Genomic DNA, 19,821 nt, shown 5'->3' on the forward strand with positions numbered 1-19,821 from the left:
GCAGGTGGCCGTGAAGCACCTGCACATCCACACGCCGCTGCGCGACAGGTAGGTGACGGGGGGGGGGGGGGCAGCAGCCCGCGCCGCGCCCTCTGTCCGGGTCCCCCTCGTACCCCAGAAATCGGCACTCAGGGCCGGACCCCGACAGCCCGCTCGCTGCAGTTGACGCGCGTTCCTGCGGCGAGTGTGGGCTTGGATCGCTTTATTCTTTACTTTTTGTCCTGCAGTGGGGCTGGGGGCTGCACGTCCCCTAGGCGCCCTTTTAGCCTCCAGACGTGACTGGCTGAATTGAAGTGTGTCTAGACTAAGTGTACAGTACCCGGTGGATTTTAAGTATTTCATACTGGAAAAACTCAGTGATTTATGTTGCTTACGTAGCAAAATAGAATTTTTATATCTGAGTTAAATGTAAAGCGTTACACTTTTATTTCTTGTGGGGGTTTTTTGGTTTGTTTGTTTGTTTGTTTGTTTTTGGTTTTTTGTTTGTTTGCATGTGGTCCCTGGAGAATTTTAAGATTGAATCTACACCTCACGCTGTATTTTTATTAGCCGCTGCTGTTCTGGATAGTTTGGTTTGGATCTTGCTGTTCTTGTTTCGTTCGTGGTTTATGATTCGTAGTTCTGAAAGCTTAAATAGTTAAATTCTATATCTGTACTCTCTTTTTCCCACTCTAGCAGGAAGCACTGACCCCAGAGGAAATGGGAGTTTATTTTGCTAACAATAAGTTGAATTAGAAGACATTTAAATGACCAAAATTGTGAATATCTCTCATACCCTGGGACAATTGTAGCCCAGAGTTTTTGTTCTCCGAAAAGGCCAGCCTTCATTTCTGTTTCCAGGAAAACATGACAATCATAATCTTGTGTATTTTCCCTCCAACCGGAGACTGAAAAAGGCCGTGTTCGGTTCTCAGGGACGTACCTTCCATGATTTCCGTCTCCTCTTCCCCTCCTCCTCCTCCTGGGTCTAATGTGATAAGTGACTGGCCAGAAGCTGTTAATAACTGGTATCAGATAAATCTCAGCATCAACCTTGCCTAAAATTGTTGGCCCTCCATTTGCCTGTGGCTTTTCTTTCACTGTGGGCTAGATGCCATACTAGATTTGGAACATCTCTGGAGATAGATTTGTGTACCGCAGGCCGACTTCTCTGATACACCAGACGTGTTTACTCTATTTGTTCTGGGCCTTATATTCTGTCCGCAGACGCCATGTGTATCTGTAATCAACTTTATAAAGGATAGTTAGAAAGGGTAAATATATTTGTGAGCCAAGCATGAAAAGTACTGTGCAGATACCTAGAGCTGATGGATCATTACGTGTTCTGAAGCCAAGCAGGCCTCCCAGGTTGGATCCTGCTGCTCAAGATTTCACTTGGCCCTGCGCTTTGTACCATCCGAGGGCGAAGAGGTTAGAGGGGTTTCCTTCCATGCACATTAACAAGTTTCCTGGTGTAAAATTGTTTACTAACTTTGATGGGAAATTAGATCTGTCTTCAAAGAAAGTATAAGACCGGCAGAATGCTGGAGTACTGTCGCGTTGTTCTCTCCCGCGTCTTGGCCAAGGCCTCGACTTTAGCAGTTTGTGGAGTGTGAGCAGAGGGCTGCGCTTATGCTCTCTCGGTGTGCCTGTGTCCTTGCTTAAAACATGTGAATAATAAATACTCTATATAGACTTCTGGGCCATGGTTTGAATATTTTCATTGTTCTTTGGGATTATCTGGACGAAACCCAAGTTTATGTGACACTTATTTTATTGACTAGTCATTGTGCATAACTGACTTCAATCTGACAAGTGAAGATCTTCCACATAATCTTCCCACCCTGTATGAGTGAAGAATCCAATTGGTTGTTCAAATACCCTGTAGCTAGTTTAACTTGTTCAATTAAAATTTTGAATTGGGTGATTTTAGTAATAATGCCTTATAGAAACTGTAGTTCACACTTGTCATTTTTAATGTATTTTGCCATTATGCACAACACACACACATACATTGAATCTTGCGAGATCTGACTTCACAAACTCTACTCCTTTACCAGGCCAGCGATGGAGTGGAAAGAGCACGAGTGTAATTCAGACACCATCCCTCCCATCATTTGGGGGAAGGGGATGGTCAGTAGGAGATTATTCATTTCTAATCCTCAGTTGCCCCTATGTAGTATATAAAGTGGAGATATTGAAACCAGCTTTAGAGAGAGGGTTGATTGATTTTAGGATGAGAATGCGTTTAAAGGGGCTGACATGTAATGACATTGTACTGGAAAAAACAGTGGCCTCTGCTCTTTCCGAAAGGAGGGCAGAGTGCATTAAATGGCCCCTGTCCCTCAGATGTCTGCAGGTGCCCTCAGGGTTCTCATCCTGTGTCTCCATGTGGCAGTGATGATACCTATGAACTGTCCTTTTGGTCCACCTCTGGAGGCAAACACAGAACTGTCTGAACTTACTAATGTAGTTGGTTTCCTCACAGGGTATTAAGTGACTGAGGAACAAGGCAGAGAGAAGAAATATTTTTTTACCTTATGTCTTCCTGTAACTCTTAAGTGTTGAAACATAAAATATGTGTTACCTACTCAAAAAATAAATGAGTAAGTGGGGTTGGGCTTGTGTTGTTTTGGTTTCTGTTGTTTTGTTTCTAAAGCAGGCCTTGGGCCATCGAGATAGCTCAGCGGACTAAGCAGGGACCAGGGTTGCATCCCCAGCACCACAGGCCACACTAGCCCCGTCCCTAGGCACGCTGAGCAGCCCACAGAGTAGGGGTATGGTGGCACAGGCCTGTAATCCCAGTGCTGGGAAGGCTGAAAACAGGAGGATAACTAAAGCAGGCCTTATAATCTGGTCAGGAATGTCTGTGGCTATTCCTGTTTCAACAGCCCTGCCTTCAGAGTGTGCGTGGCCTATGCGTCACTAGTCATCCCTTGCCTAACTGGCTTTTCCTAGAGACATTTCTCTCTGTCACTACCAACACCCGTTCATCCAGGGTAGAACTGATGACACCTTCAGTTCTCTTCATTTCATTATGAATCTCCCACAGTGCCAGTTACCACTGCCACAGCGTTCTGTTCAGCTACCTTTCCATGTCCTCTGCTACGTTAATAGATTTAGTCTGTCACATCTTAATCAGTATTGAAACTAAACCCAGGACTTTCAAACTCCTACCCTTCCCTGAAGTCCCAAAATTGTGTTGTGCTGTCTCTTTCCTGTTGAAAACCTTTGATCACAGCGAAACCACCCTCTTCTGGCTTTAGGACTCTTGAGATGCTGAGCTCCTCCAGTTTGTTTTTCACTCCTTTTATATATTCTACTACCTGCCTGGATCTATGTTAAAGAATTCAGTTTCCTGAACATGGCCTTCACTTTCACTTCCTTGAATTCATTTAACCGCATCTGTTGGAGTCTATTTCAGCCTAGACTGAGTACTGTTTTAAATCCTGGGGATACACATGTCAATAAAATAACGCGAAGTTCTCTGTTTCGGAGGCCTTGCCTTTCTTCTCTCTCCCATGCTCAGATTCTGTCCATCCTTAAGCTGCAGCCGAATCCTACTTCTCTGAAGACTGCAGTGAGTTCCCTAGCCCAAAATGTACCCTTCTCTGAACTCTCTTTAGCTTTTTTTAAATTTTTTTTTATTTATATGAGCGATGGCATTTATCACACATTACATTCTGGCTGTTATTCACATTTGTAGGTAACTTGGTGGCAAAACTTGTCTTTTCGTTTTTTACTATATTCTCCATAATGTTCAGCAAAATTCTTGATGCTCACTAGACGTAAATATTTATTGTATTTATGAATAAGCAAATGAACCTAATGTCCAGAGTTCCACCAAAGATCTGTTATGAGGACTCACGGTTGTCGGTGTTCTCCTAGAGTTAAAAGGCTCTTTATAGAGCCTTTATCATCTAATCATCTGAAGCAGCGACATTTAATTAACTATTTTAAAATTCAGGATTTTGCAGAAAATTTTACATGGCATTCTATCACAAAATTCAATATGATTAAATCTGTTTATTTTAATATAAAGTAAGCTTAGCTAGTTAGTTCAAGCATCATTTGTTCTAACAGAGAGAGGCTCTATAAACTTATTCAACCATTGCGTTCCTGCCTTTTCCTAGAAGAACAACAATAACCTGTGTCCAATAGTCCCTATTTCGCGGCTCGACTTTTGTGGACTCACTGTTTCGCAGGTTTTCAGAAAATATTAATCTAAATTATTTATCATGGATTTTTTGCTGTATTGCGGGATTTTGCAGTAGTGTATAGTATTGTATACGTATTTGTATGTATAGTATTTATAATTTGATTTTTGCCTAAAAAATTTTTAAATATATAAAAATATATTTAAAATGTTAATTCTAAAATATTAACAGAATATTACATCAAAATAAAATACACTATTTATAGTATGTATTTTTTAGCAGGTGAATACATACTGTACCATACTACAGTATATGTGTGCTAAAATGATGCAGGTTTATGAGTTTAGAAAATGGTTAAGAACATTAGAAGTGTTTTTAAAAATGTGGGAAAGGTTTATAAGAGTGTGGAGAGGATTCCTTAAAATATATATACACACTAAAATAAATAGAACAGCTCTAGTTCACTTATTTTCGCTTATCGTGGGGGTGTAACCTCTGTGGCAAGTGGGGGACCGCCGTATCGCTGTCATGTTAGTGGTTTTACGAGTTATTTTCATCTCCAAACAGTCCTGTGGAATATGTAGGATAAGTATTATGTCTGTTTAAATTTGATGAAACTAGGGACAGAGCAGTTGCAGAGTTACATATGGACACATAGCTAAGTAATTAAGATATCCAGACTTATTTTATTGGCATGATGATTATATATATTCAGAATACCTAAAATAACTACATGTTCTTTATTAGTGAAAGAGATGATGTCTTAAGAGAAGCTGAAATTTTACACAAAGCCAGATTCAGTTATATTCTTCCCATTTTGGGAATCTGCATTGAGCCTGAATTTTTGGGAATAGTGACTGAGTACATGCCAAATGGATCGCTGAACGAACTCCTACACAGGGTAAGTACTGTACATTTTCAGTTGTTACAACGATCGTTTCTGTTATTCAGATTATATGGCATTTTGGTTTCACATTGAATCAAAATTTTCTGTGGGTACATAAATGAATCAAAGTGAGAATAATGAAAGCAGTTGTAGTAATAAAGTTTCAGCCTTTGTGGCTTGGTTTGTATTGTTAAGAAATTCTGTGGACTCAGGACTTTTATTGAGAGGCACCTTCCCTGACATTTGTGCTGAATCCCAGCATCTGTATGCATATATGTACAAGCAGGAATGGGAAATAGAAAAGATAAAATTCTGCATACTGTATAATCCACTGCTGGGCCATATTTTATATTAATGGTTAACTATGGCTCAAGTTAAGTGTCAGTACTACCAGTTCATAAAGTTCTGAATTAACAAGCCAAATTAGTTATCTCCAAGTGCTAGATCCATTATTTTGTCCCATGGTAGACAGCTATATAGACCACTTATCCTTTTTTTCAAGACCCAGTTACTCTGGCTTTGATTGTGAGTACAGTCAGTAAACAGATTTGGGGTTCTCATTTTCTAAATATATATATTCAGTTATTACTATTCAGGGCTTTTGAGCTTATATTATTATCTCCAATCTACATTTTTGTCCCCTTGAGAAATCTCTTACTTGGCCCATTTTATCAGGATTGGTTTAAATAAAAATACATAACGTAATCTATAAAGTCTAGCTACTCGCACTGCTGAGTTAGAGTATGTCACGTGCTCTGTAAATGACCAAGGAAGACTGAGTGCTGCCAGTCACTTACTCAGGGAGTAACTTCATCTTTGTTTCAGAATACAAAGCCTTCTATTCATGATTTGTGACCCATCTGAAACAAAGTTGGGGAGAAGTAACTTGTTTGTATAACTACCCCAGAACTCAAAATACAAACGTTAGGAAAGTTTGGTTTCTTTTCTGAGAAATGAATATATGTAGAAATTGTATTGTTTTCTAACCGTACCCCCATAGTTTCTCCGGCATCCAAATTTGGAACCTGCTGGAAAGTCTGTAACAAGAATCGTCCAGGACTGTTGCTCACTCTGAAAGTGATCATAAATTAAGTCTGCCCTGCCTGTTTCAGCGATCAAAAGCCCACACAGAACACCTGCAATAAAGTGGCCTGCTCATTTCTTTAAAGTGCAGAAGTTTCAGAAAAAAACTGCCTTTTTACTGATTAAAAGATTGAGTTATTCCAGGGCATACGGCTACATGTATACCAGAAGTAACAGTCTTGATTTGTGTGATGTTTCTTTTGGTTTCCTATACTGGATTATTTGGGGTAGGATTTACCTTGAGGCACCCCAATCCTCGCAGAAAAAGATCATTGGAAAACCATAGAAATCCTAAGACAGTCTACATTTTGAACCACTTCCCTTCCAGAAATAATTTCTCAAGACAGCTTTGAGCTTTCGATGGGAAGCCTGTCAACAGCACCGGTTTTCATAGCAGGGAGATGTATCCAGGGGTACAAATCCTAATGATTCACAGCTCCCCTTGCAAGTGGCCTGACTGTGCATGTTGTCCTGGGAAACAAAGCTAACTTTTATGTTGAGAAAATACTTAAAGCTCAGGCGGCTATCAGTTAAGTACCAAGAAATGGACATTATATGCTCTGAAGGTGTCCATTGTATAAATTTAGAAACAAAAATGATTTTTTTTCTTTCTTGTCAAAAGAAAACCCTCACAGTTTAATTTTTCAAGTGGGACTATAGATAAATCGATTATGTAGTGTCTTAATTTCAGTGGATGCAGATTATTATAATAAATATGGCTTTAGATTGCTAGCAAAATTAAAGTTAAATTTTTGGTGGGTGGATTGGTATGTATCACATTTCATTTCTGATACATACCAATCCATTCAACCAAAAATTCAGTTGTTTTTTGTTTTTTTTTGTTTTGTTTTGTTTTTGATACTGGGAATTGAACTCAGGACCTTGTGCTTGCCGGGCAAGTGCTTATTCTACTGAGCTAGCTTTCCCCAGACCCTCAAAAATTCGGTTTTAATCAGGGAGATAGCTCAGGGGCATAAGCGCCTGCCTGGCAAGCACAGGGTCCCGAGTTCCATGCCCAGTACCACAGAAATGAAATGTATGTGATTGTGTGTGTGTGTGTGTGTGTGTGTGTGTGTGTGTATACATATAAGTATGCACGAGTTATTTGATGAAACTGTAGCACCTCACAGGCAGTGGGTGGGAGTAAAGGTATGAATGTCTGGGTCTGTGTCCAGACAAAGTAATTGAAAGCTGTGTCAGTTGAACAGCGAAGAGCCAATATCATAGAGTTGCAAGAACAATATAAATTTAAAGGAAATCATCAATGCTATATTTTTTTTAAATATGAAGAAAGGATACAAGATGGGTGTTAAACAATAGCAAAATAATGCTGTGTTGCAAAATGAGCATATATTTAGACCTAAGTTTATATTCCTTTGTAGAATATTTAATTTTTAACCATGACATATACTAAAATTTTGACCATTTTCGTTTCATTTGTTTTCATATGTATAAAGAAAACTGAATATCCTGATGTTGCGTGGCCATTAAGATTTCGCATCCTGCATGAAATTGCGCTTGGCGTAAACTACCTGCACAATATGAATCCTCCTCTACTCCATCATGACTTGAAGACTCAGAATATCTTGTTGGATAATGAATTCCATGTCAAGGTGATTACTTTTTTAAAATTTTATTTTAAAGAATCCAAGGGCCGGCCAAATAGCTCCGCAGATTAAAGTGCCTGCAAGCAGGCACAGGGGCTGGGGTTTTGATCCCCGGGCCTGCTGTGCTGGCCCCGCCACGGGGCATGCTGAGATTGCAGTTGAGACTGGGCATGGTTGCGCGCACCTGTAATCCCAGCTCTTGGGAGGCTATAAACAGGCAGATCATTACAAGTCCGATCTAGTAGTGAGATCCTGAACACTCTATAGACCCTTCCTGAAAATACAGAAAATAAAAAAATAGAATCCAAAATGGTAAAAAAAAAAAAATAGAATCAATACATAATTTCATTAAAACAAGTAGTAGGAATTCAATAATGATTGTTGTATTGCATAATACTATCTTCAGATTAGTTGTTTTGGTTACCAGATATAAACCTGCAGAACTGGTTAGAAAAAAAAAAAAGTTTTGAGAAATCAAAAAAGAAAAAATTTAAAAACTAAAATAATTTAAGCAGTAACTGCTCCTTTCAGTAGGCCAGCAGAAATCAACAGTACCATTACCCAAACTGTCCTGCATATATTCATGGATATATCTTTTTACTTCTTTCTTTTGTCCTTTTCCACGTCCCAGTCTTCTCTTCTCATTGAACAGATTCTAAGATGATTAATTTTTTAAAAAGAAAGCTATGTGAATCCTTGTGCTTAACAACTTCTACCTAGTCAGTCTTACACCTTTCCCTTTTCTATATATCTTAATTCTTATCTTTAGTCCTTTCTTCCTGTTACAGTTATTTAACTGTTATCAGACTTCTGAGATCATATTTCTTAGCTAACATTATCATTACCTTTTTTTTTTTTTTTGTGGAACCAGGGATTGAACTCAGGCCCTTGTGCTTGCCAGGGAAGCGCTTATTCCACTGAGCCATCTCCCTGGCCCATTACCTCTTTTTTTAACCTTCTATTAAATTGTTACAGATTCACTGGAAGGCGCAAAGATAATGCAGTGGTCCCATGTCCCTCGCACCAGCTATCCCCAGTGTTACACAGCACAGAACTGCAAGACAAGGAATCTGACAGAAATTAGATTATAATTTATACATGTAGTTCTGTGTCATATTATCACATGTATGTATAAATGTAAAAATGTAAAATGTATCCAGGAGTCTAATGCAGCCCAGCTATTAAGTGTAGCCCTGTTCCAGCGTCACGAAGATGTCTCCCTTGTCACTGCCATATAATCATGTCCACTTCCTCACTCCCACATCCTTTACCCCCAGTAGTCACTAATCTGTGTCCTGTCTCTTCATTTTTGTCATTTCGAGAATTCTGGATGAATAGAAGTTATATGATATTTGCAGACTGTCTTTGTTCACTGGACATAATGCCCTTCAGGTACATCAAAATTATCACTTGCATCAGCAGTTGGGTTTTATTGATAAATGGTTTTCCATGGATGATATACTACCACTATTTAACCATTTATCTTATAGGGATTTTTTGGTCCTTACCATGTTTAAGGAAACTATAATAAAGCTGCTATAAACAATCTTATAGAGACTTACGAGTATACATCCTCAGGGATGAATGCCTCAGAGTGTAACTACTGTGTCATTGATAAGGGTATGTATGGTATTTTAAGAAATAGCCAACTACAGGGCTGGCCAGATAGCTCAGTGGACTAAAGCACCTGTTTAGGCAGAGTGCGGCAGCCGGGGTTTGATCCCCAGTGTGCTGTGCCAGCCCTGCCCCCGGCCGTGCTGGGAAGGTGATTGAAACTGGGTGTGGTAACAAGCACCTGTAATCCCAGTGCTTGTGAGACTGAAAACAGGAGGATTGGAGGAACAACCCGTTTGGGGTCCCCCTCCTGTCCCTCTCTTGGACAGGAGCTTTCTTTCTCTCAATAAATATATTCTGCTCAAGAAAAGAAAAAGAAAAAACGGGAGGATCACTACAGGCCTGATCTGTGTAGTGAGACCCTGCAGACCCTGTCTTAAATACATTAAAAAAAAAAGAGAGAGAGAGAGAAAGAACTAGCCATCTCCTTCCCAGTGTGAGATCCAACTTCTCTGCATCCTCACTAGCATGTTATCATTGTGTTGTTATTAAACTGTTCACAGGTATGTAGTGATACCTTGTAGTGGTCTTAATTTGAATTTTTTTAATGGCTAATGGTGTTAAACAGCTTTTCATTTATTTATTTGCCACCTATGTAACCTTTTCTTTGAACTATCTGTTTATGTCTTATGCCCATTTTCTAATTGGACTTTTTTATTTTTGTACAATTTTTTTTTAGTGGTCTGGTCTGGTCTGATCTGGTGTGGTCTGGTTTGGTCTGGTTTGGCTTGTGGTGCTGGGAATGGGCCTTCCAGCCTGTAAATGCTAAGTAAACATCTTACCACTGAGCTATATCTCCAGCCTTATTGTTGTATATATATTTTAGACATAAATCCTTCATTAAATATGTAGTTTTGGAATATTTTATCCAGGTCCTCAATTTGTCATCTTATCTTCTTAATAGAACTTGTCACAAAGCAAAAGTTTTAATTTTGATGAAGTCCAGTTCATCACTTTTTTCTTTTATTATCATGTTCCTCATATTCTTATTGTGGTGGCAGAATACTGTTCACAGGTTCTGTGTACTGGTAATTCTCTTACATTATCTTCTAAAGTTTTTATATCTTACATTGGAGCCTGTTACCTATTCTGAGTTTTATTTTGTATGAAACGCAAAACTAAAGTGCTAAAGTGGCAGAATAGTAGTGACTTCAGTCGCCCTACATTTAACTGATGACAACAAATAAAAAGTAGCTGCCAGGTAATTAGCAGTAAGTATAACTAACTTTACTTTTTATTTTGTTATATAGGTACTTTCAATAAAATTCATAATCAGATTATTATAAATCTTAAAATATTTAAAGAATAGAAAAATTGAGATATTAGAAAATTTAACACAAACCTATAAGAAAAATTAAGTAACATAACCCTTTATTGAAGACACTTCTGGGCTGGGGAGATAGCTCAGTGGCGTAAGCACCTGCCTGGTAAGCACAAGGTCCAGAGTTTTATCCCCGGTACCAAAAAAAAAAAAAAAAGCATCTAACTGAAGACGCTTCCTTTCTTTAGAATAAATTAGTAAGAAAAAGAGAAGAGAAGCAAGCGTCTGCTTCCGTAGTACTAAAGTGGAGAGAGAAGAGAAGGAGAGATAGAGACACACTAGTCCATTTCCTCAACTATAGAACCATCAGGTATAGAACCTTAATAACCAGGGAATCCTAGGACTCCTCAGGGCAGCTCTCTGTCTCTCAAGCAGTTAGCTGTAACAAGGGATCTGTGTCTTTAGGACATTGTCTAAATGATCAATCAAAATGCTTTCCGTGTCACTTTCGTTCTTTCATCCTAATTCACTTCTTTATGGTAGAAGGGGTGAATTCAGTTCTCCCTCCACAACTTTTCCGGTATGTGAAGACAGCTATGAGCCATGTATCCCTCGTGTACTGTGTGTTTATCCAAAAATAAGACCGACCCAGAATACAAGTTCTAGCATGATTTTAGAAGAGATATCCCCTGTAAATGAGCCCTGTGGTCTAAAATCATGTTAGAACTTGTTTTCTGGGTCAGTCTTATTTTAAGCAAAACAGAGTACACTTGCATTTTGTCCTTCACTCAATCTCCTTAAATTCTTCAACCTACTTCCTAATGACATGGGTTAATCTCTCTTAAACAGTGATCATTAAGGGCCATGGAGACGGCTCAGGAGAATAAGCACTTGCCTGGCAAATGCAGGGGCCTGAGTTCAATCCCTGGTTCTGGGACCAAAAAAAAAAGTCATGCCCTAACAGTGACCATTAGACCGGAACAAGATGCTCTTTCTCTGCTCTGCTGAACGTAGAATTGAGCTACAGCATCATGGCATTGGTCCTAAATACTTAATGGTGTTTTAAGAATTTATCAGCATGTGAAAGCAGTCAAATCTCACTATTGAAATTGGACTTAGTGGCAACAAAATCTGACAGATTCCCTTTTAGGTGTATTGTTAGGGAAGTCACTTCTCCTTACCGCATACTTTATAAACTACTCTTTTAAATAGGAGAGTTTGTTAGATTGGAATGATTCCTTTAGCTCTTCAGTCATTTTAAAATGTTATTTCTGAAGTTGAGGGTTTTAAGCTTCCATGATGCATGTCATTGTCAAACTTAATTAGCTAGTTTTTCCTACTATCCTGTAGTTCTAATTAAATACTAACCAGTACCAAACTCAGATAAGAGCTACACAGCGTGCCTAAGAACCTTCGAGTCAGTGTCCCTGCTTTTGTTCACCAGCACTTGGGTGAAATAGTCATCTGTCAGATTCATCAGCATGTGAAAGTCCTCGTGTGACTCCTTTTCTCAGATATCCTTCGGCTTCCTGCTTGACTGCTCTCCCTCGCGAGAGCCTCCTCTTTACCACCCACCAAAGTTCCTCTCTGTCTTGGTACCTTCATCTAGCTCCGTAACATTTTTCTTTCTTTTCTTTTTTTTAAAAAAATGTTTTAAAGAGGATGTTTTAAAGCCATTAGATGGTAAAAGCCATTAGAAATGATATAAACTTTCATTAAACACAGTAATAGGAATTTGACAGTGGTTGTTATATCGCATAAAGTTATCTTCAGATTAATTGTTTAGGTTACCAGATGTAAACCTGCAAAAAAAATTTTTTAAAGAGGACAAAGTTACATAAAAATTAAAAAGAAGAAAAAAATAATAAAAATTTTAAAATTAATTTTTCAGCATCATCTGTTCCTTTCGGTAGACCAGCAGTAGTCAGCAGTACTATTATCCAAACTATCCTAATATGTACATAAATACATCATAAATGTATCTTTTGTCCTTCTCTCTTTTCTCCTTTTCCTCATTCCAGTTTTCCTTCCCAGTGTACACATCTTGCCCTTTCACAGTATCTGCTGTGCCTTTCAGATTTTATTTCCTCTTTCAAATTCTCACACTAGTGAGAAAATACAATGTTTGCACATGTGGATCTGATTTATTTCACTTACCAGTACTCTCCAGTTGTATCCATTTGTCTACAAAAGCCTCAAATTTATCCTTTTACACAATTTATCCATTGTGTAAAAATACATTTTTTTAATCCATTCCTCAGGTGACGGGCATCTGGGCTGTTTCCAAGATTTAGCTATGGCAAATTGAGCTGCTTTAAACGTGGGTGCACGTAGATCACTGTGGTATGATATTTTCAGTTTTTTGTGAAAACATATGTAGGAGGAGAATAGCTGGCTTGAATGGGACCTCCAATCCTAGCTTTTGTAGAAATCTCCACGCTTGTTTTCATAGTGGTTGTACCGGTCCGCACTCCCCCCACCAACAGTGGAGATTTATCATTGATGTGATTTTTTTTAATGTGTTTACGGACCACCTCCCCCAATTAGAATATAAGCTCTGTGTGTGTGTGTGTGTGTGGGGGTGTGTGTGGGTGTGTGTGTGGGTGTGTGTTTTTTTTTTTTTTTTTTTTGGTAATAATTTACAACTCAAAAAAGAGAAATGAAATTGGTCCTTCCTCTAAAGTCTGAAACCAACATTGGTCTGATGTAATTTGCTTTTCATGAATTCTTTCTTTTTATTTCATTTTCTGATTACTTATGAAGTATCTCTTTCATAACTATTTTACCCCAGGGTTTAAGGATAGTCTCCTACTAGTATGTAGATTTGCAGAGTCAATGTTTTTTTTCTTTTTAAAAATCAGACTAAATTTTTTTTCATATTTAAGTGACAAATAATATTGTACATATATATGGGACACAGTATAATTTGAGGCATGTACACGTCTGTTGTCTATAAAACACTGAGAGTAACTAACATAAATGGACCACATAGTATGTGCTAGATATGGTTCCGAGTATATAGATAAACTCATATGATTTTTCTCAGCATACCCCTAACTTAGATTATTTCAAGTTTCCAGATGAGTAATGAAGGGGAAAGAGAAATTAAATTCCTCATTTGGCCAAATAGCTCAGTGCACTAAAGTGCCTACTTAAGGCACAGGGATCTGGATTCAATCCCTGAGTGTTGTGCTGGCCCCACCCCCAGGGCGTGCTGAGACAGGTATTGAGACTGGGCGTGGTGGAACACACTTGTAATCCCAGCTCTTGGGAGGCTGAAAACACAAGGAGCACTATGAGTCCAATCTGTGTAGTGAGACCATGTAGACCCTGTACTGAATACTTTAAAAAAAAAAGAAAAAGAAAAGAAATTAGCTTTCTCAAGGCCACATAGCTCCTCACACCGTAGCAGTAAAGTAGACATTTCAGAAATCTAAGCTCCAGAACCTGTGCTCTTAACCAAAGCTTGCTGCCTTTTAAAATCTCCCAAGCTTGGATTTTTCATGTGTTTGCCACACCTCCACCCCCCATGTTCTCTCTTGGTCTTTCTTTTTTTCCTTAGGCATACCCTTTTATTGTAGTAAATGTATAAAAGGTTTTTGTGTTCTACTCTTCCTTTCTGGATGTGGGAGCTGTATTTCACCTCAGATTCATCTAAATGCTCATAAAATGAGTAAAAGTGTGAGTTAAAGAATAACAAAATATGAATTCAATATGAGTTAAATAAATGGTATGCTCAATGGAGTTCATTGCTCTCTGTTGACTTCTTCATTGTGTGTTATAAAATCTAAATAATTTAAATGTCTTTAAAGTCATCTCGTACTCTCATGCCTACTAAGTATTATTTCTGTTCTTTCATTTTGCATTTCATTAAATTAAGGAGCATTTTATGTACTTAGTACAGGGTCTCACTACACAGATCGGATTCATAGTGACCCCCCTCCCCCCGTTTTCAGACTCCCAAGCGCTGGGATTACAGGCACATGCCACCACTCTCAGTCTAACTAAGAAACATTTTAAATACTGAGTTATAAAACACTATACCACATCTGTACAAGCTTTACAACTGAATAAAACTGTAAAGGATGCATCAAAAGTGTAATCTGTAATTGATAGTTCTTTGGGTACCCGTTGTCATGGATAAAAATGTGCCTTATTTATATGTGAGCTGTGCTGTTGCCAATTGCAATAGCAAGCATAAATCATGCCATGATGGCTCAGCATTGTTGAGATTTTGCTTCTTTGGAAATTTAAAGATGTTGCTCTTAAGGTAGTATGAGTAAGACCATATGAACCTGAGTTATAAAGCCTACAGTGATATGATACATGAATAGACATTAATACTACTAGTGAGAGGTGTCTAGATTTGGAAAACACATGCCTTCTATAAACAGTGTTTAATTTCAGACTTCATATATATTTATTTAATATTTATTTCTTAAAAATAGTACTCAGTGTGTATACTTAGGTAGAATGTAAAGCAAAAACTATTAGTTTCCCTTTAAAATTTTGTTAAGCCTCAAATTAGTATGTATTGGTTTTAAGAGTTCTTGGGGAGGCTGGTGTGATAGCAGTATAAAGTGCCACCTTAGGCAAGCGTGCATGGACTGCAGGTCAATCCTTGGCACCATATGCTGTGCCAGCCCTGCCCCCAAGGTAGGCTGAGCTGGCCACACACACACACACACGCACACACACACACACACACACACGAGTTATTGGGCACAGAGCTGTGGAATTTAATTTAGTAAGAAGCTGTTAGAACATAGAGAAGTTTGCCAGACGTGTGGTGAATTTATGATCTAGCACTCTGGAAGGCTAAAGCAAGATTGTAAGTTCAAGCCATTCCTAGGTAGCCCAGGAACTTAGCCAGACTGTCTCAAAAAATAAAAAGAGCTGTGGATGTATCTCAGAGCAGAGGTCCTGGATTTAATCCCCATTACTAAAAGAAAAAGTAGTATGGGGGAGAAAAAAACATATATATACATATAGATCTTTCCTATAATCTGATACCTCAGTGTGTACGCCCAGTGATAGTTCATGTCTGAATTTTTTAAAGAGAAAATCTTTAAATCAGCTGTTCACTCTTTTTCTCTTGCAGATTGCAGATTTTGGCTTATCAAAGTGGCGCATGATGTCACTGTCACAATCACGTGGCAGCAAATCTTCACCAGAAGGAGGGACAATTATCTATATGCCACCTGAAAACTATGAACCTGGACAAAAAACGAGGGCCAGCGTGAAGCATGATATATATAGGTACAGTATGTTACTTTTGATCATAGTTAACCTTGTTTAAAACCAAAGATTCATTTTGAAACTTCACTTTAAGATGTGATTTTTATTCTTCTAGCTGGTAAAAATAAGTCAGAGTGATCAGTATATTTCAGAGATCTCTTGCTATAGGGAACTTTTACAACCCTTAAAAGCTTCTAGGCATATCCTCTTGTCCTCCTAATTGGAAATGTGTTGAACACTTTTGATCATACGTTACTTGGGGAAGCGCCGAGGTCCAGCCTCAGCTTCCAGGAACAGCCCCCTGCAGAGAGGAAAGCAGGCGGTGAAGAAGAAAGACTCAGAGAAACGTAGCGGGGTTAGGAGGGAAGAAGAGCGCATCTCTTCAACCCAGAGCAAAACGAGTAGCCTTTGTTTATACACGAGTGACTACATAAGCTTTCTTCATGCAAGATTAACAGATGTGGCTTTTCCTCTATAAGAGAGAAACAGTCTGACTTTTGATTAATATGTGTACACAGCATAACCTAGGAGTAGACGTGGAATTTAATCAACCACTGTTCTTTCTGTTGTACTTCTGCCCCCCGTAACTCAGCTCTCGGGAGTACTTTCTCACTGCCTCAAGTCTTGACTCTAAGCTTCCTTGTTATTGTTAAATATTCTTGGTTTAGGCTTGTCCCTTTCTGCAGGTTTACACGGTAGGGGACAAGGAGTTAATATCTGTGTACATCTCAGCCTGCACTGCATAGCAAGAACCTGTCTCAAAAAAAAAAAAAAAAAATCGTACCTGCTCAGTGCAGATCCTGTACAGTGTATCACAGGGACATCGATCTGCCACTAGTGAAGAAAGAAGCACTTAGTTATGTACTGCCAAAACCCCGGCTGATTAATTGTACGCTTTCCTTCATACTAATAATAAGCCAAAGAGCCCCGGGGTTCATGGAGACACATCCCCCTGTGGTTCTGCTTCGCAGATTCTCCGTCCCTACATGACTTTCTCAGAGGTCAGGCAGTGGACCACTCTCCACAGGGAAGCACAGGGAAACTGATAGTGAACTTACCAGTTTTAAGTTGCTTATCCTGTCCATCCTTTTCAGTTTCTGTTACTTGTACATCTTTTTGGAGAAATAAGGAACCTCCTAAATCTACTAAGGATGTTCCTTTTTAAAGAGCTCCTAATAATAATAATAATAATAATATCTTCCTCTTCCCCTTCCTCCTCTCCCCTCCTCCCCCTCCTCCCCCTCTTCCTCCTCCTCCCCCTCCTCCTCCTCCCCCTCCTCCTCCTCCTTCCCACCCCTACAGCTTGGACTCATAGTGATCCTCCTGTTTTCAGCCTCCCCTGCACTGGGATTACAGGTGTGCGCCCCCACACCCAGACTCAGTGGCCAACTCAGTACTCTTGGGGGTGGACCTGGTGTGGCATGTGGTTCTGGGGATCAAACCCAGCCCCGAGCTTGCCTAAGCAGGTGCTTAGTCCACTGAGCTATCTTGCTGGCCCAGACCTTTAATATTTGTATATCTGTGAATCTTTTATGCACCAAGTAAATTTTTTGGTAAAATTATATTTTCATGTTTCAGGTGTAGATTGCTTATAAAGTCATGATACAGTAATCATAATACAGTGGTTTCAATACTCATCGTTTTATGAGAGAAAAAGATGGAAATTTGTAATGCTTTGCATTAAGATGTAGGGGCATGGGCTGAGGAGATAGCTCAGTAGAATAAGCGCTTGCGTGGAAAGCACAAAGGCCTGAGTTCAATCCCCGGTTTCGGAAAAAAAAAAAAAAGAAGAAGTGGGGACATTTTATGTATAAGTTACATTTCTCTCTTGTAATAAATGTAAAATCAGACTATGTTTAATCATTTTTATCACCTTTTAAAATTACTCTCTTTAATAAATCAGGTAAAAACTGAATATACTTTAAACACTGAATGTTCTGTCCCTTCAGCAAAACTGTATCATTAAGTAACTTATTATTTTCTAAAAAGCATTTTAGAGGCTGGGGAGATGGCTCAGTAAAATAAGCACTTGCCTGGCAAGCAAAATGGTCTGAATTCAATCCCCGGTTCCACCAAAAAAAAATTTTTTTTTTTTAATAAGTGGAAGCACTTTTAAAAAAAAAAAAAATAAGTGGAAGTGCTTATTCCACTGAGCCATGTCCCCATTCCCCCCAAAAAATTTTAAAAAATAAAAGGAACTTAATTTTTAATATCTCAAATCCAGTACTAGCCAACCCACATTATTCAACATCTATATTTTGCACTCACATTATTGTATGTGTAAATTTTTTCATACGTTCTGTTTTCTGGTACCTTTAGCTTATTTTGAATGATGTACTCAAAAAGTAGTCATACTTTCTGAGGCAAAGCCCATGTTCTAGTCAGCAGTTCCTCAAAGCTAATTTGATTCTGTAAAAACAGAACAGATTAAGAGTATTTTTAATTCTCTTGTGAATTATGTCTTTATGTTCAATTTTAGTATTCGCTGTCTGGAAAAAAAGTCAGTACAGATTTATTATTCTTTGCTTTGCATAGAAATCTCCTAATCTGTAATCCTCACTCTGCCTCTAAGATGGTGTTGTGTGTGATTTGGACATGCAGTTTGGTGACGTGGCACAATTACCGCGGCCTGCTTAATTGCTTAGCCCAAACATAAACTATGCAGCTCAGCCAGGTAATTTACAACCAAGGTATAAATTGTGTGCGAAATATTTTCACCATGAAATAATGCAGTAGTGAAACTAGAAAAAAGTCAGTAGAATAGGGCTCCATGAGACAGGCTTTGTTTGCTCTTCATTTTGCATGAAAATCACAGTCGTGTAGCAGAGGATAGGGTTTAGCTCAGTGCTCAAGAACAACTGTTAAAAAAAGAATAACCATTAAGTTGTCCTCAAAACGTTGTCTTTGCATGCAAGTTTAAACTATAATTAATTTCCTCATTTTTCAAATTAAGATTCAGTCCCTTTCAGAACAAAAAATGGCCTCTGAGTATATGAACATTCATCATTTTGACTGCGTGTGGTGGTGCTTCACGTAGCATTTCACAACCTTACCACTTTCAAAAGTGCTATTTCCACAGCTTGTAAAATTAGTGCTGTGTATTTTAGTTTATGGCACAAAATTTATGTGTAACTGTTCTTATTTTAAACAGCTATGCAGTTATCACATGGGAAGTGTTATCCAGAAGGCAGCCTTTTGAAGGTCAGTATACTTTGACTTTCTTCTTCTAGATAAATCATGTTGTAATAGTTTTTGTTGTTGTTGTTGTTTTGGTCTTTTTTGAGACAGGCTCTTGCTATGTAGTGCTGGCCTTGAGCTCACTTACGGAGCCCAGGCTGCCCTGTGTACCACCACTCCACACTAATAATTTTATTTTTAATCTGCCTTTCATTCATTTATAAAAAACCAACCATTTATCAGTTCTGAATTCATCATATATTAATAAGTATACTGAATTGGGAGTCAGAAAAACAGATTTTAATTCTTATTCTGACAGTAATTGGCCCTATGGTCAAACTACTCAATTTGTTACCTTTTTTTAAAAAAAAAATTTATTTATATATTTGGTACAGGGTCTTGCTACACAGCTCACACTCGTAACGATCCTTCTGTCTCAGCCTCCCCGGTGCAGGGATTACAGGCCTGCGCCACCACACCCAGTGACAGTGGCCAGTTCAGCACAGGACACGCACTTCACGGGGTACTAGGGATCGAACTCTGGTCTGCGTGCTTGCTAGGCAGGTGCTTAGACCAGTGAGCTATCTTCCCAATCCAAGCTACTCATTTTCTTGAGTCCTCATTTTATCATCTGTAAGAAGAGATAGATGAAGCTAGGAATCACTGTTTCTAAGATCCAGTCCAAGCATGAAACTTTTCTTTCCCCTCTTTTTTTTTCCGGATATAGGGTCTCGCTATGCATTTGAGACTCATAGTGATCCTCCTGTCTCAGCCTCCCCAGTGCTGGGATTATAGGCATGTACTGCCATGTTCAGTTTT

General features: G+C 38.8%; 1 protein-coding gene across 1 annotated transcript in view; it reads left to right on the top strand.

Annotated features, from left to right (window-relative positions):
- Positions 1–6: 6 nt before the first annotated feature.
- Positions 7–19,821, top strand: part of Ripk2 (receptor interacting serine/threonine kinase 2) — a 30,848-nt gene continuing 11,033 nt past the window's right edge. The window contains exons 1-5 of the mRNA XM_023699074.1: positions 7–48; positions 4,884–5,037; positions 7,563–7,718; positions 15,689–15,846; positions 18,977–19,026. Of these exons, the coding sequence (XP_023554842.1) occupies positions 5,002–5,037; positions 7,563–7,718; positions 15,689–15,846; positions 18,977–19,026 (400 nt within the window). The 5' untranslated portion in view covers positions 7–48; positions 4,884–5,001. The remainder of the gene's footprint in view (positions 49–4,883; positions 5,038–7,562; positions 7,719–15,688; positions 15,847–18,976; positions 19,027–19,821) is intronic.

The sequence above is a fragment of the Octodon degus genome, unplaced genomic scaffold (genome assembly GCF_000260255.1).
Source record: "Octodon degus isolate 3935 unplaced genomic scaffold, OctDeg1.0 scaffold00110, whole genome shotgun sequence".
NCBI lineage: Eukaryota > Metazoa > Chordata > Mammalia > Rodentia > Octodontidae > Octodon > Octodon degus.